Genomic DNA, 17,995 nt, shown 5'->3' on the forward strand with positions numbered 1-17,995 from the left:
ATAAGTGTTTCTTCGTACTTTATATGTAGATGTATGTTGGTGGGTATATACATGTGTATATACACATGGTTACTGCGTATATTTACATTGGTTTTTGATTCTGAATGTGTCCTGTTAATGTTATACATTAACGGCTACATTATGCCGCCGTCTCTTTGTGACCTATATCTTTGTGCTGCTGTAACGATGAAAATTTACCCACTGTGGGATCAATAAAGGCCTTCTTATTCTTATTCTTAACCCTCCTCAAGAGGTCAATGTATCCAAACACACTTTTCAAGATGGAACTACGACTCATCGTAGCCCATGTGAAAGTGTGAGGCAGTTGTCTGATGATGACTGCAAGGAAGCAATGTCACTGATGAAGCACTCAACAGAAACAACGGTGGTCAAAGCCAGCAACATTTGAGCACAGACAGAAAGTCGTGCAAGACCCAGCCATATTTCCTGGCTTGTCGAGCTCAACAATGTAGTTTGATGATCACTTCAATGCATTTTGTATTGAGGACACAGATGTGTTCTTTCGGATTTGTTACTTGTTACTATTACAGACCTTATAATAGGCAACACAACTACAAAAGAGGGATTACACAATGCACATCATCCCCTACTGTTATTTTGTTTGAAAACGTTGCTGAAATTATGTCATTGGCAGTACTGATGTGCCTGAAAAGAAATACACATTTTGTGACACTTTCACTTCTTGGTAATAATACGTTTTGGGGTAAGGGGCAAGATCCTTGACATATACAGTGTGTACGTAAAGTAGTCAGACCCCTTGAAATGTTTCACTTTCTGTGTCATTGCAGCCATTTGCCAAAATAAAAAAGTTCATTTTATTTCTCATCAATGTACACTCAGCACTCCATCTTGATAGAAAAAAATAGAAATGTAGAAATTTTTGCAAATTTATGAAAAAAGAAAAACTGAAATATCATATGGTCATAAGTATATAGACCCTTTGGAGCGACCTCCATATTTAACTCACATGCTGGCCATTTCTTCTAATCCACTTTGAGATGGTTCTGCTCCTGTATTGGAGTCCAGCTGTGTTTAACTAAACTGATTGGACTTGATTAGGAAAGCTCAATATAAGACAGGGGTGGGCTGGTACCCTGCATGTTTTATTTGTCACCCTGGTGCAACTCAACTGATTCAAATTTAAAATGATTACTTTATAATATGCTCATACTTCTTTAGGTGTGATCTTTCTGTGTAATGACAGAAAACATACGTTAGAGCAGTATTTTCAAAATAAGATTAAAATGGCATACAACATGCAAATACTAGTTTCATACAAAGCTGATTTATTTTTTTTAACAGGTATATTCACAAAGTCTGTGTTTTGTAAATACAAGCACACTAAAGTAGGAGTAACAATGAATAACATTTTCTTTGAATTAAAATAGAACATCCAAACTTTATTTCTGACTTGAATTGAGGATAAAGTGCCTTCAAATGCTGCTGCCAGCTTCCAGCTGTCAAATACACAGTTGACTTCCTAAATCTTGCCTCAGGGATGTCATCGCCATGCTGACGTGCTAATCGGTGAGCTTGTCCATGACCAGCTGGCGCTCCTGAATGAAGTGAATGGCAGAAAAGAATAAATGGAACATTGAAATAATATACTGCAGACATGTTTCAAATGACATGAAAATCTTCACATGCTCCAGATACATCCTGCAGTATTATAAATATGGAAAACTCCCACAAAAAATGCATACATTCAACATCCATTTATCCATCCATTTTCTATACTGCTTATCCTTATTATGGTGGGGTGGGGGGGGTGCTGGAGTCTATCACAGCTGACTGGGAAAGATTTTTTTCGCATTGTTCCCCCAACACCCCCCCCCCCCTCCAAAAAAACATTAGTGTATTCAAAATGGCGCACAAGTGTAGTGTTTTGATCCTAGCCTACCAAAGTTTAAAACAGTCAGTGGGGTGGGCACGTCAGTCTGTCAGTCATCATCATTCTGTCCGCGGTGGCAACAACCAATCAGTATCGAAAACGTATTTACTAAGTTTCGAGAACATACTTAATAAGTTTCACGCACATGCACGCAAGAAATCAACAACAAATACACACAGCGTGGTGATTGGTGAAATAAAAACAATAAGGGACAGTGCCATTGCAGTCTGTGGGACCGAAAGATATACAACATTGTTTTTTGTTTTTCTTTTTAAATTGTGCCTGCTTGTGTTGCACCTGCGTGTGATGTACTCAAGTACGTTTTCAGTGACGATTGGCTGTCACCGCCGATGGCGGACAGACTGAGCCGGCCTGAAACAATGACGGAATGATGACTGAAGAACTGACGTGTCCACTGCTGAAAACTATATTTTATTGTTAAAAAATTAACAATAATCTATTTGGTCATCTAACCTAAAAAAAAGATTAAATACGGGGAATATATAGGGACTTGTTAAGTACGTCCATGTTCGGCTTTCTACTTCCTCAATGAAGGAGTGAGTTGAATGTACTGTATGTTTATCACTGTATGCAACTGCAGCAGAAAAACTAAGTGTGGATCTTTGTCACACTAACCAAAATATTAGGTACAAGAGAATGGTGAGGTGTCTCATTTATGGAGAAAACTGATGAACAAACGAATGACAAAATGTGTGGTGTGAGTGAAGCGCGTGCTTGAGATACCATAGCAGTGTATATGCGTGTTCGTGCTGGCAGTCAGTGATGGAGTTACTCTGCTGCAGAATTGCCGATATTCTGTAGCATGATTGAAACTCGTGCCAAGTCTGAACTAATGCCTAACCTTTAGGTATTATTACAACAATTTAGAAAATGTACTTACCATCGATGGAGTCGTTGCTCAGAAAAATAAGTGATCCTGGCTTGAGGTCAAGGTTGCATACATCATACACATAGTATGTTAAGTGGCCTGCATTTTTATCTAAATGGTAAAGGAAGGACGTTGAGATATTGTGAAATGCAGTATAGGTGCCAACAAATAGGTTCCAAAAAGTGATATTTTGGGACCTTGCACAATGGGAGCAGCAAAAAAAATAAATAAATAAATATCCCTCTCTGTTAAACTGAGTTTTATGTAGGGAAGTATACATTATGTCTTTACAAATTGTGCCCAATTGATTTTATCGAGTCAAATCCATTGGATAGGTCCAATCAAGTTTTCATCTCAAAGCACAGACATCAGATGAAAGAGGATGCACCGAAGCTGAGATATAAAGAATTAACAAGAAGCAGTTTGAATTGGATTAAAATATTACAATTTTATATACTTTTTTCTTGTTAAACTTTGCCATTTCCCTTTTCATTTACAGCACAAAGCCTTTTCCGTTTCATTCAACCAGAAACAGGGAGTTCAGTTTAATTAGGTTTTAGGACATTCCTAATTTACTTCACATTAATTCATTAAAGTTGGTCACATTATTAGCATCAGTATATAGCCCTCATGTCCCTCAATCTCTCTTTGTTGGCCCTCAGAAACTTTAATGTACTGTACAGTATCTTGAGCTACACATTCAACCAAAGCCGGTGAATCACTTCTCAGCCAGTGTTTACCCAGTGCTGTTCAGGAAGGTCATCCCTGTGGTGCAACTCCTGGAAATCACTGATGGATGGAACCAAAAGGAAGGGGTACACTTGCCATCCGTCCGTCGGTCGTAGCCATAATCACTGTAGGGATTCAAGCACAGAGTGATACCATTACTAAAATTTTACAAAAAATCTGCAGTTCGTTTATCGCCTTCTACCTACAGCCAGTGTACCCTTCCGCTGTCGGTTTATCTGCCATTTTGTCCGGTCGGCCCAAATAGTAACCGCCTATCGGTCGGTCCCGTCTATCATTTTAAATGCGCTTCCGTCAGCGCTTCCATCAACCAATGCCCCCAAACAAAACATCATAGTTGAACAGATTGTGCACTGTTACGGAGAGCTAGGACTGCATGCGGATTTGGGGGAGTTCACTGGAGCACCTCAGTAGTACAAAACAGTCTTTACATTTTTCCTCGCCATTCATAGTCGTCAGGTAGGAGTAGAGCCAAACAGCAAGCACAAAAGAAAGGAAATGATCGAAAGGCTTACCTCTTTGATGCAGCAGTGGCCAGCAAGGGGTTGGGATTGTCATCTGTGGGACCACGTGGCCCTCAACCAAGTGTTTACTACATATGAAGGTGAAAGGCTTCACATTGCTGGTGTTAAACTGGTCTTTTGGACGTCCGCACAAGTTGACCCATAATTCACATTTTTCCCTCTGAGCTTTTGGCTTGGGGAACCGAATAAAGAAAACATCCTTCATATGTGGACGGTCGTAGTGTATGGAGTCATTTCTGTAAATTCCATAGCTGCAGTGTTTACACGGCACATTTCTTTCTGAGATAAAAGGGCAGAATACAAGCAGCACTAACAGGAATCGTCTGTAAGCGTGCAACTATACTTGTCTACAGTCTTTGTTGACCCTCAATGTGACGTCACGCAAAAAATAGCAGTTGCGCAGCATGCTATTAGGACCCGTTAGCTGACCAAAAAACATGCCTGATATAAAATACAAAAATCAAGCAGGATCAAAACAAACAATAATGATCAATGTCAGGTTACAGACGATCACATAGGCGGGCGAAAATCCACTTTCACCTATGCTTAATCCGTCCTCTTTTAAAAATGTATTTTCCGTTTATAGTTTATCGTCTGCAAAATAGGCGTCCGTCATAGGCGGATAGACAGAGCGGTCCATTGGCTGGGCAGAATGCCCAGATTTGTAGGTGTATAAGGTTACAAATGTTACAAGAATAAAACTCGTTTTGCAGAGCCTGTGAGTGTTATGTCATCTTTCCGTTTATGTTGCTGCGCAGTTGGTGTTCAAATAATTGCTGTTTAAAAGGTTTACATTGATAAATAAATGACAAATAAATGACTACACACAAACATGGGAACACCAGATATTGATCAAACTTTTCAATACTGCTCCCTTTCCCCATCAATACTTTGAAATGGGCTGCCAGAGATGCACCAAGAGCTATTTTTTTTTACATCATTGTACTTGTTCAAACAGATATACCTTTGGTTGTACCCTGCATCCATCAATTCTCTGTACTGCTTGCAACGCCGTAAAGGTGTTGATTGATTATGCAAATTTCTTTTTGAAAATCAGTATGCATAAGTAACAGGTGTCCTGTGAGTACATTTGTGTAGGTAGGGAGTTGTGGGGCTGAAGAATTTTGTTGAGGCGTGAGAAGAGTGTTATCATGTTTCCTGCAGACCAGAAAACTACACTGATTTGGTCTGAATAATAGAATTCTTGTATGGAGAGGTGTGTTATGTGCATTTGTTTGTGTAGCATGAGACCAGTTTTCCTGCAAGGTCGCTAAGTTGTCGACCTTTAGAGTTCAAGGAGCAGAGCTGAGGGGTATAAGTGGGGGCAGATGAGGAGAAGGAGAATGTGTGTGTTTTGACTCGGGTCAGAGGGTTGAGAATGCTAGTTAGTTAATCGTTGCAGTGTGCTAACAATGTGTCGGGGTTGGAGCCATTGTCTGGGATTACGATAATCTCAATTTTGGTGAGTAGAGTTTCGATGTCAATGTCCTTTAACTTCCAAAATGGAGACTTGATGGCAGAGGCAGAGAATGTGAGGCGGAAGCGGTCAGTTACATGGAGCCCATCAGCAGAATACAAAATTAAATATACATCAGGCTGAGTTGTACTGCTCATGGATGCTTGTCAAATTTGTTGGAATGTTCCCTTTAAGGAGCCATTCTGAAGGGATATTGTAAAAAAAGAAAAATCTTACCATTCAAAGTCAGCCTCTGTGCAGTCACAAGGACCTGACGACATTGAAACCGAGTACAACTTCCCCATCACACACCTAGAGGTGGGCTTCAGCTTCCTATAGATTCGTTTCACTCCCATCAGGCAGGGTTCCCCCTATGGGTCAATTTCAAACAAGTACCAAGATGAAAAACATATTTTTCCCCACCTGCCATAAATCAAAACTTGGAGGCAATCATTCATGTATGCATCACATCACATGTGGAAATGCACGTCTGCATTAAGCTTTACTGGAGAATGGCATGCATATCTGTTTTGGGATTATGCAATGTATATGATCAACATCTTTTCACACCCCTTGAGATTCTGATTCAGTTACACTAGTTTTTTTTTTGCTATTTTTTCCCCACTGAAATGCTCCTTTTATTTAGCACATTATTCTGTCTTTGTGCGTTAGGTGTCACTAGTGAGATGTCTAAAGATGCTGGCAACTCCCACTAATAAAAAATTCAAGCGTCTGAACATGTCTATCTAATCTTTTTTTTTTTTTTTTTAAACTGTGATTGACAGCAGGTCAATATGGAAGAAAGGTATTGGTTTGAATGTGTTCTGCATTACATGTAGATCATTAGCATCTGAGCATGTGGAGCCTAGATTTAAATGATCAATGTATAAAGAAGGAAAACAAGTCTCCACCTTGGCTTCGAGTGTGATCACATTGGTGGCTTCTTGTGTATGCAGAAAATAAAAAAGATTTACTCAGAGAACATGTCAGTGATGAACAGCTGTTTACATGTTTAGTGTTTAGAGTATTTCTCTACAATGTGAGAGTTCATGGTGAAGGTTTAGCAACACATTGCTTTGTATTATTATTATTTATTTAAGAGGCTGATGACAATTCTGAAATCTGACACCGATGCATTGCCTTACATTAAAGACCTTTCTAACACATTGCACTTAATATCAAACAAGATTGTAAAGTGTGCAGATTGAATCAGATTTCATGCATTTTAATTTGATTGTACAGGTTTACACTGTGAAACAGTATTTTGTTGTAAGCCTCAATTACTGTCTAAAGGCAGTGTATCCTATCCTATCTGGTGTATCCTACACATCCAATTCGTTACTGAATGTCCCAGGTAATAAAAGAAAAAGCATTAAAAAGCACAAGCATTTTACATTCCCGAAGAAACTATTTTAGTATGATGAAGAGGTCTAATCAGTAGAGATTGACTATTACACCAGAAATCACACCTACACTTCAATCCCTACCTTGGTTTTAATCTCACATTGTTTGGTTTACATTTGGTACAGTAAGTGAATATAATGCAAAACATAAAACTTATTTTCTTTAGGGTTAAACAGAAATAAAATTCAAAGACATGCAACATAAATGTATTTTTTTTAAATGCAAACTGCTAGCAGTAAATTGTCAATGACTTTCAAATAGAAAAAAATATTGTACACAAGTCAAATTTTTATATTACATTTTGTAATTCATCTTAAATCTTTCATTTTTAAGGAAATAATTAGCTTCTTCTTAGGGAAATTAACAACACACCAATAGCATTGGTTTATTGCTTTGGCTCGATCTGGAGAGCCTAGGTGAGTGTTAAATATTACCATTATTCTACTATACACAGTTACATTACTTTCAATCAGTATTCCTGTGCTGGCATTATACCTGATTATGAAGGTGCCATGTCTGATAATCTGCCTCTGTGCATCTCCTGTTGAAGATAGACCTGAAGTCTATTTTCACCAACTGCCACTCCGAGCGATGACTGACGTGGCCAAATATCCTGGAAAAAAAGCCAAGCACACCTCTGGTAATTACATTAACCGATGCCACACATGCCAAAAGATAAAAAAAAGAGGCACCTTTCTGCATATTATTATTTGTTAGGCATTCCTATGTAAATAAGAATACGTACATACTTTTGTTTATAAGGTACCGGTATGTACCATAAGTTTCTGCATTTGGGGTTGGACGGCATGCTAACTTAAAGTCGCTAGTCTAACGCAGTGTTTTTCAAATGGTGTGTAGTATGTCAGGTGTGCCGTGGCAAATTATCTAATTTGTGTGCCTGTGCGGTCTAGCGCCTGGCAGCGTAATCATGTCTTTACCACTTTGTAGTACTCTTCCATACCAGCAGGTAGCAGCAGCAGCAGCAGCAGCAGGTAGCTAATTGTCTTTATTTAGAGACAAGCGAATTAGTGAGTTTATCCAAACAGGCCCATGTTTCACACTGAGTAAGTATCAATATGAAACATAATAAAATACTTTTTTCTTTGTGTTTATTTCATTCCTATTCAAGACGTTATAACATAACGTCATTCTTCAATGTTAAAAAATGCTTATATAAACAATATAACACTTATATGGTTAAAATAAGCTTTTTTTCATAATTTCAGCTGGTGGTGTACCGCAGTATTTTTTTTCAATGAAATAAATGTGCCTTGACTCAAAAAAGTTTGAATAACACTGGTCTAACGCATATCAATATCACTGCTAACATCCAACTCTTTATAAAATACTCATATTACCTTTCTAATGGTCCAGTTAGCCAATTGACGGCAAAGCATCATATCTGATTTCATGAGCCATTCACTGTTTCACAGTATATGCAGGTCTGTGTGTACACAGATTTGCATGGATTCTTTTTACACGCTTAACTTGTACATGTTATGTTATGCTATGTTATGTTTATAGGACACAAAAACAATCACTGTAACAAAGAAAGTGTGAATAAAACAGAACACAAATCTTTATTGTCACGTTCTATGGTGCATATGCAGCAAAATTGAGGTTATCAAAATATAAAAAGCAGCCAACAATAAAAATAATAATAATGACAAGCATATACTACTAACTGCAGGATGAGGATAAATGTTCCCACGGCTTGAGAGTTTCTCGATCCCATGCCCACAACTTCATGACAGAGCGGCTGACCTCATCACCTCACTAGCCGGGTGCAGAGAAAGGGTGCAGCTTCGTGAGGTGAGCGGGGTGAAATGGAGGGAGGGACACCAATTCGTTGTATACGACAGTTAAATTTTCTGGCCGAATATATCATTTTCGCATCCCCTCCGACTCACTCTTAGATATGTTCAAATAAAAAGGTGAGCTGAATTGCTGAACATAACGGCCGGCATACCACGGAGATGACTGGAGGAGCAATCCTTTCATCTTTAAAATCACAACTGTGGACAACATTTCTGCCGTTAAAAGCATCAGCTCCGAACAATTGAATATGGCTGTTACCAGGGCTCAACAGTGCGTCCAATATGCTCAAAAAGGTGGCCAACTTTTCAGTGTGTGCTCATCCGGTCGGACTAGCGCGAGTGCCTGTTTTCATGTTCCTACCAGTACAGGTACTCCAATTCTGATGGTTGGCCAGACTGCGCACACAAGGCAGAAGCCAGTCTGTGACATGCGGCATGTTAAATCGTTGCTGTATAAATTAAATAAACAATTGACTGGCAACCAGTTCAAGGGTATACCACTACTGCCCAAAGACAGCTGCGATATAGGCTCCAGCATGCCAGCAACCCTCGTGAGGATAAGCAGATCGGATAATGGATGGATGACTATCCAAGTATGGATGTATACTTTGCCACATTAACGGTGTCCTTATTCTAATGTATTTTATTTATTAACACCTTGTGAGGCTGTGTTGTACCCTTATCTGTGTATGTCGTTATCTTGATAGGGGTCAAGTGTAGACTGAAATTAATGTCATTTTCAGCTTCAGGGTGTCTATTTATGCTATATACATGTGTAAATATGCATCTACAGCCTTTGGTTTGGATTTGGCAGCTATGTGGTTTTTATGGCCAAAATTAACATTTCAGCGCCTGAAAATGACAGTTTGGCTCTGTGTCGTTATGTTGATAGGGGTTACGTGTACACTGAAATGAATGTCATTTTCGGCTTTGGGATGTTTATTTATGCAAGATACATGTGTAAATATGCATTTACAGCCTTTGGTTTGGATTTGGTTGTGCGGAGCTCCAGCCGAAGGGCCTGACTCCTTGGCCGGGCTATCGGCCGACAATGCACCTTGTGCCTCGGTTCACAGACCATTTGTTGTTTTGTGGCTTAAAATTATGTTGTGAGTATAATATAATGTAAATTATGTCATATACTGTAGATGAATGAGAAACAGTTGGTGGAGCGCCAATATTGTCCATTATGGCTTTTGCGCTGCATGTGGGTCAGCTATTATACAATACAGCTGGTTTGGACGTGTCGCAAAAGACTTTACTACACTTCACTTTAAAGAAGAGGAAGTAAATTGGAAGTATGGACCATAAAACAACTCCGTCTCACAACTCTTTTTTTCCATGGTGGAATTCTGTCAGCGAGCACCACATAAGCTCATTATTTTATTAATTTCGACTATCTGGCATGCACTTCCCACAATATCACGACTATCACATCACAGCCTATTTTACCACACACGACACAGCTCCTCATCCTCCTCAGCAGGGGGCCATTTTTACTTGGACCCGTTGAGCGTCAGCTGATCAATTGATCCTCAGATTTGTCAATATTTTGAAACAGATGTCATGCCTTCTCTTCTATGTAAGATTTTGTTTTATTGATTATGGTGACCAGCAGCGTTTCTCAATACAGCTGCTGGTTGCTATAAAAATCCAGCGGCGCCGTCCCAGCACAACATGTGTAAGATTAAGTAGAGCAGTCAAATTGAGGCCTTTAATGTCATGTCATGTCATCTTCCAAACCGCTTATCCTATACAGGGTCGCGGGGAGTTGCTGGAGCCTATCCCAGCTGTCAATGGGCGAAGGCAGACTACACCCTGAACTGGTCGCCAGCCAGTCGCAGGGCACACATAGACACTGTCACTGAGCGGGAATCGATCCCACGCTGCCTGCACACAACTCAGGTGTGTGTACCACTACACTATCAGTGGACTTGAGGCCTTTAATGCCTTAGTGAAAGGAATAATGACTCCTAACTATTTTATATTGTTTAACACCATAACATTTAACCATGGTAATGAAATACATGCAGAATTAGAAAAAGTCAAGAAACCAGGAGCATCTTAAAACAATATACGCAGAGTAATAACACATCAATGTTTGAAACAGTCAAAATTACTGCTCTCGTACTCTTAGTGTTAAGTGACCAAACCTCGACTCAGCGATTCTCAGTATAGGCCGGTTTCAAATCTGCCGTTTATTGCGGAAATCCTTGAAAAAGTCGTCGCGGAACAGCTTAATGATTACATGGCTGCTAACTATCGATTTGAACTTCTTCAGTTTGGATTTAGAGCCGAACCACTCTACTGAGACGGCCCTTGCTAGAGTGACTAATGATCTTCTCCTAGCTATAAACTCAGACTATAAACATTTCATCAATAAGGGAGAGTGGGGTAATTTGTGCCAAGGGGCAAATAGTGCCGCCCTGTTATTTTGAAAACCATAGAAGAAGTTGGTCAGTGACCACATATTTTTGAAGCGGCATCCATTTCGCTCATCCTGCAAAGAAGGCATACACGTGGCGTGATAGGGAAGCACATTTAAGTTCCCAAAACGTTTTTTGTTGTTTTTTATTTTTTTTTATTGCTGTGTTTGAACAATTATAGAAAACTTAGAAAACCGTTCACACATGTTTTCGTGGATTAGTAAAATACATCATTAATCTATACAGTTAGCATGATGCTAGCTCAAAACTTTATTGGGATGCATTTCTGTCAAAATGGTGAGCTTGGGATAATTTGTGCCTAAGGACCTGGGTCAAGTTGTGCCAATGGCATAACTTCCCCCAACTTCTGATTATTTACTATACATTAATTACGTTATTGTATTTTATTGTTATTATACATTGTACAGTATTCTTACATTTGGTCCCTAAAACCTTGCGTCATCCTTAAGTTTTGACCAAAATCCATCCATGCATACGAAAGGAAGACAGACAGGGTTTCAACTCCTCTTGAGGAGCTGGAAAGAGCAGTGAAAGCGGTACAACAGGAGAAGACCGTATGTCAGGTTAAAAAGGAGATGAAGATCTGCAGTATGACCATTAAAAGATATATGGATAAGAAAAAAAATAGGCTTGGTGGTACAGCTAGATGGGAGCACAAACAAAAGCAGTTTTTTCTAAAGCTATATTTCTCAGTTTATTTAAGATCCAAAGTGATTGCTTCCAAGGATGCACAACATCCTAAACTACTGTATATGTACTGTATATATTTTAGTTGGAGGCATTCCTGCGATCCCCTTGCATGAAAGGCACTTTAAGTAAAAATGAGCACTATTTACCCTACTCTCCCCTGTTATTACTCCACTCCATCCTAGCGCTGCTTTCGACAACGTCGCTCATAACATACTATTAGAACGCCTTGAAACGTGTGTTGGCATTTGAAGCTCAATATGTTCTTGGTTTAGTTCTTACCTCTCAGAGAAGTGAAAGATGGGAATGTAACTTCTGCGATTTGTAACGTTACATTTGGAGCACCGCAGGGCCCTATGTTGTTTAGCATCAACTTATTTCCGTTCTGTGACATTATGCGTGAATGTAACATGAGTTTTCACTCACAGTTATGTCGATGATACCCAATTATATATGCCGTTGGAAATACAGTAACAAACCTGCACAATTGCTGTAATCTAGAAGCGTGCCTTGATCAGTTTAAACAATGGATGGTCAACTCTTTACATTTATTGCTTCTTAACCTGATAAAACCGAGATGTTGATCATTGGCCCTGCTCGTCAACAGCGCCTATTTGAGAACATCCCACTGAGTCTTGATAAATGTAAATGTAATAATGTGAAATTGTGTTAAAAGTGTTATATTTGACTCAACTCTGCTTTTCAAACGCACATTAAGAATATTACTAGAACTACATTTTTTCACCTTCGCAATATTGCTAAAATCCGTTCTATTAAGATGCTAGAAAAGCAAACATGTATGTACTAATTAAATAAATATGTAATCTCCAGCTAAATTTTGTGGTGAGTTTCTCTGCCCTAACTCGTCCCCATCCATACTAAATCATAATTAAGGATAAGATAACTGCGTGATGAGAATGTTTTAAGACATTATCCGCTTGTTCACACCAGTTTTGCCCTGCAGAGTCTTCTGATTGTATTAGTATCCCAGCCATATTCAACCCTCCTGCAATAAGGGAGTTGTGCTGTGCCATACAGCACAGACACACAAACTAAGCTATTCTAATAATTGTGAAAGAACACAAGAGGAGGGTTTGTAAATGTCGTTCTGTACACAATGACTCATTGCCTCAGATCTACCACGTTTTTAATGCAGGTAAAACGTTTTTTTTTTTTTTCAGAAAAGCTTCGAGGACCACACTGATGGATTTTCCGTGTGCTTCAAATGAACAGTCGTGCTGTTGCTGTCTGCCAAAGCATCGGCCCCTTGTGATCATAAACCAGGGACAGTCTGGAAGCTGCCAAGACCTTGAGAGGAAACTTGTTTGTTTTGAACAGGGAACCGTGAGGAATGATGGATGACTTGGAAACAGATGCAAACATCTTATTGGGGGTTAACACGTAGGACAAACACATTTGTAGTTTCTTGTGATGTGTGGTGGAGTGTGTTGTCACCCTTACCTTGAAAAAATGTGTTACCATACTTTAATGATTACTTGCTTTAAAAAGTAATTTAGTTACTTTACTGACTGCTTGATTATAAACTTAACGAGTTATATTACTAGTTACTTTAATAATTACATTCAGAAAATATCCGCAACCACGGTCAACATAAAAATTAAACCTGATTTTGCCACTTCATTAGAAGTTTATTTTCACCATTGACGATTAAGAATAAAGGTTGTTTTCATTAATTTAAATGAAGACAACCTTTTTGACATCATAATTACTTTAATTAAAAAAGTATTTTTTGAATTTCACTAATTTCACTAATTAAAAAAACATAAAAGGGTCTTTATAGACTTCACTTAACATCCATCCATTACTAGTGTCATAGAAGCTACAAAACCTCTGTAGAGAACACAGGATGTGCAACAACCCTTTTTGTTTTTAGCTGAAATTGTGACAGTGCTTCCAGCTTGAAAATGGAAATGTCTCTGACTTTCCTCCATTGCTGTCTATGAACATGTGACTAGTCCATGCGGTGAAAACGGTGATGAATTTGAATACTCCCACAAAGCCTTTCACCATGTCATACCTGTCAACCCCATGGTGTACTGAGTCTTACGAAAGTTGTAATTTGCCCTTACATATCTGTATGTAATCTTACACATTACACATTATTTGCTAATGGCTGCTGTCTTGTAAAAGGAAATCAGTGATATAATTAATCCATACTTCCATCCATCCATTATCTATACCGCTAATCCTCACAAGGGTCGCGGGGCGTGCTGGAGCCTATCCCAGCTGTCTTTGGGCAGTAGGCGGGGTACACCCTGAATTGGTTGCCAGCCAATCGCAGGGCACACAAAGACAAACATCCGCACTCACAATCACACGTAGGGGCAATTTAGAGAGTCCAATCAACTTACCATGCATGTTTTTGGACTGTGGGAGGAAACCGGAGTACCCGGAGAAAACCCACGCAGGCACGGGGAGAACATGCAAACTCCACACAGGGAGGCCGGAGCCGGGATCGAAGCCACGACCTCTGAACTGTGAGGCGGACGTGCTAACCAATCGACCACCGTACCGCCCTAATCCATACTTGGTAGAATTAAATCAACTTAAGTGCATATAGGAGAGAATGCATTCAACAAGGAGACTTCTTGCAGTATTTGAAAAGTAACTGTAGTCTGATTACTTGAAAAATAAGAGTTACACGTTAGATTGGAAGTTACCTCAAAATGTGCACATTTTGGAATAATGCGCTACATTGTAACGCGTCACTGGCATTAATATTGTTGGATGGATTTCTGTGATGACAAATATTCACTCACGTCATGATTAGTGTCTCTTCCCCCGGCTCTCCCAGCACACCATCTACGAACAGAGGTGTACTGGTAAAGCTGTACTTGTTCCACTGCCGTCCTTCGTCAAAGCTCAACCTGGGAACGCAAACATCAATTACATTTGGGACCCGTACTGTGTGCTCAAGCTAATGACCCTGAAAGTTGTCTAATGACTTTATTTCATATTCTGCACAGGGCTCGGGTGTTACACCCGAATGAAGATTGATCACAGGTAGTTAGACTCTATAAATTTGAAGACAGGAAGGTGCAATCAAATGACAATTCAATGCAGATTTTTTAGAGGCTTGTAGGGAGTTCACTCTACTATAATAATTTCCCCCGGTTAGACAATAAACTCATTAGTTTTTGTTTGACGAACTTAATACTTTGGATTTCATCTCCAGGAATGAGTCATGCTGTGACGGATTGCATCTCCATCATCATGACTCACCACAAGTGTCTGACGGGAAGTGGAGTGTGCCTTATTGCGACTAAGGCTCCTCCTTGGTCAAGATATAGCACTGCATACTCCTCATTGAAGATCTTCAGGGCCAAGACAAAGAGAGAGAAAGACTTACCACCTAAGTTCCTTTTTTAACCATTTACAATTCCCCCAAAGTATTAAACATTCTCTCGAGTCAGTCTAGCAGCTATAATAATGCTTGTCTGTAAATTTCCAATAACCCACAGAAAGTCTGATTGAAAAAGGCACAATTAAATGAAAACACCTGAATCAATTGAGCTAAAAGCTGCTCACCAACACTAAATGCTGGGAACAAAATTTCTGCTCAGATTGAATTTGTTTGTGAATTTCTGACAAACACCAATGAAAAAGGTAGGTAATCAAAACAAGATCCAGTGTGACAGGGTGATGTGCGCTTAATATTGATCCAGAGCTGTTTTGGTGTAAATTGGGTGAATATTTACAGATATTGCTACATGTGCTATGTTGTACACTAGTAATTTGAATACATTGAAAGATTTTAGCTTTTGACTGATCTGCGATTTGAGCTCTTCTGACATAACCAATGTTGGGATTTACATCCTTTTCTGATTAAAACTAAGAATGAATTTTGATGGTCTGCTCAGTAACCCTCAAAAGCCCTGTCTTATGTGTATCTTTCTGATCACCGCCCTTGTTCTAACAATTATGTCTGCAGGCACAAAAGCTCCCCACTCACTCCCTCCAGTGCTGGCTTGTCTCATATTCATAACCTTAGTCTATCAAGATTCCTCTTGACATGTTTTGACCAGTGTTGACTTGTTTTGACCTGCCTTTTCCCCTCCAAAAACATTTTTTTTATCCATCCATCCATTATCGATACCGCTTATCCTCACAAGGGTCGAGGGGCGTGCTGGAGCCTATCCCAGCTGTCTTTGGGCAGTAGGCAGGGGACACCCTGAATTGGTTGCCAGCCAATCGCAGGGCACACAGAGACAAACATCTGCACTCACAATCACACCTAGGGGCAATTTAGAGAGTCCAATCAACTTACCATGCATGTTTTTGGAATGTAGGAGTAAACCGGAATACCCGGAGAAAACCCACGCAGGCACAGGGAGAACATGCAAACTCCACACAGGGAGGCCGGGGCCAAGATCGAACCCATGACTTCTGAACTGTGAGGCGGACATGCTAACCAGTCGACCACCGTGCCGCCAAACATTTTTTTAATCCAACACAAAAAAATATAAGCATAAGAAAAGCGTGATGAATAACAGCATAATATGTATAACCCCCCACCTGTCTCCATGTGTTTCCCGCGTCCGAGGTTATGTACACACTGACGTTGCTGGTGGTCAGTTCAGAACCAAAGGAACCTTTCATGCAAACAAATGGCAACAATGTGAACAAAGAATTTTTGCAAACAATGTATAACAAATTCATTTTTAATCTGGTGAGGAGACAATAACAGTGTGTAAAAGTGGAGGCTGCTGCTTCGTGATGCAGGATTAAGTTGTAATTATAGCATACAAGAATGTACAGGACATTTTATCTCTGAAATAATCAAATAAATTCTGAATGTTGCATTTGTCTTTCAAATTGACATTGAACGTGAATTCCCAATTATGTAGACTGATCTAACGCATATTAATTCTTAACACTGTTGTGTATCGTGTACATTAGCCAAGTTACAGCTGGCATCCACTTTGACAACGAGCATGTGCCTCGTAGGCAGGTTTTGGGAGTAACAGAATACAGGTACCAAAAAAAACCAAAAACAAACAAATTAACTGTGATCCCTTATTGCTACAGAATAAAAAAAAAATCTTAACCAGATGATCATAACCTGTTGATTTGAGCACTGATCACCCACTTTCATACAAGTTGATAAATGATCACAATCTAGCTCACTAGACTGCCGTTGCTCATCCTTGAGAAACTTTTTGTTGGCCGTCAACCCAATGATACCTTGGATTCGTGTTGAGCTGAAAGCGGAGGGAATGGACAGTGACTGTTTGGCGGCCTTTCAGTGGCGTGCAAAGCTCACTTGATGCCCGGGGCAAATGGCGGTGGCGGCTGGGTGGATGGAGCTTTTTCAAAGTTTATGCCCCCTCAATGGATACCCCTGCTATTGGAGAAAGAGTTACAGCTTGTGCAAACGTACGGCTACAGACGGCCTCAATTCAATGGCTATTTTTTTTGCTTTTTGCTATTCTCTCTTTTTTGTCTTTCTCCTCTCAAACCTTGAAATGTCCTACTGCATTTCCAAGAAATATCCATCTCAATACACACTGTAACACAAGGGTTATATCAAACTCCCCCGTTGCGCTGCAAGACTGCTCCGACCGACATGATAAGGCATACATATCAATATACTCCATGACTAAGCAGCCAAACAGGTCAGTTATAAGAGACTAAAATTGCAAGTTTTCCTTTAGAAATTCAAAATTCACAACTACAAAATTCAGCAAAAGTCTAGCAAAGTTAAATTGAAGATGGAAAATTCTAATTCATAACATCCATCCATTATTGATACCGCTTATCCTCACAAGGGTCGCGGACCGTGCTGGAGCCTATCCCAGCTGTCTTCGGACAGTAGATGGGGGACACCCTGAATTGGTTGCCAGCCAATCACAGGGCACACAGAGAAAAACATCCGCACTCACAATCACACATAGGGGCAATTTAGAGTGTCCAATCAACTTACCATGCATGTTTTTGGAATGTGGGAGGAAACCGGAGTACCCAGAGAAAACCCACGCAGGCACGGGGAGAACACGCAAACTCCACACAGGAGCCGGGATCGAACCCACGACCTCTGAACTGTGAGGCGGACATGCTAACCAGTCGACCACCGTGCCGCTAATTCATAACA

At 39.9% G+C, this 17,995-nt stretch overlaps 1 protein-coding gene across 5 annotated transcripts in view; it reads right to left on the bottom strand.

Annotated features, from left to right (window-relative positions):
- sorcs1 (sortilin-related VPS10 domain containing receptor 1) overlaps positions 1-17,995 on the bottom strand; it is a 196,163-nt gene that overhangs the window by 27,272 nt on the left and 150,896 nt on the right. For all 5 annotated transcript variants that reach the window (XR_015087120.1, XM_086033399.1, XM_086033398.1 and 2 more), the window contains 6 exons: positions 16,420-16,496; positions 15,127-15,218; positions 14,664-14,771; positions 7,428-7,545; positions 5,766-5,899; positions 3,542-3,655 (listed from right to left, as the gene is read on the bottom strand). Coding sequence is in view for 4 of the 5 variants with exons in the window: in XM_086033399.1 (XP_085889525.1) it covers positions 3,542-3,655; positions 5,766-5,899; positions 7,428-7,545; positions 14,664-14,771; positions 15,127-15,218; positions 16,420-16,496 (643 nt within the window). In the remaining variant the exon portion in view is untranslated. The remainder of the gene's footprint in view (positions 1-3,541; positions 3,656-5,765; positions 5,900-7,427; positions 7,546-14,663; positions 14,772-15,126; positions 15,219-16,419; positions 16,497-17,995) is intronic.

The sequence above is a fragment of the Filicampus tigris genome, chromosome 6 (genome assembly GCF_054856515.1).
Source record: "Filicampus tigris isolate MCC_2025a chromosome 6, RoL_Ftig_1.0, whole genome shotgun sequence".
Classification (NCBI taxonomy): Eukaryota; Metazoa; Chordata; class Actinopteri; order Syngnathiformes; family Syngnathidae; genus Filicampus; species Filicampus tigris.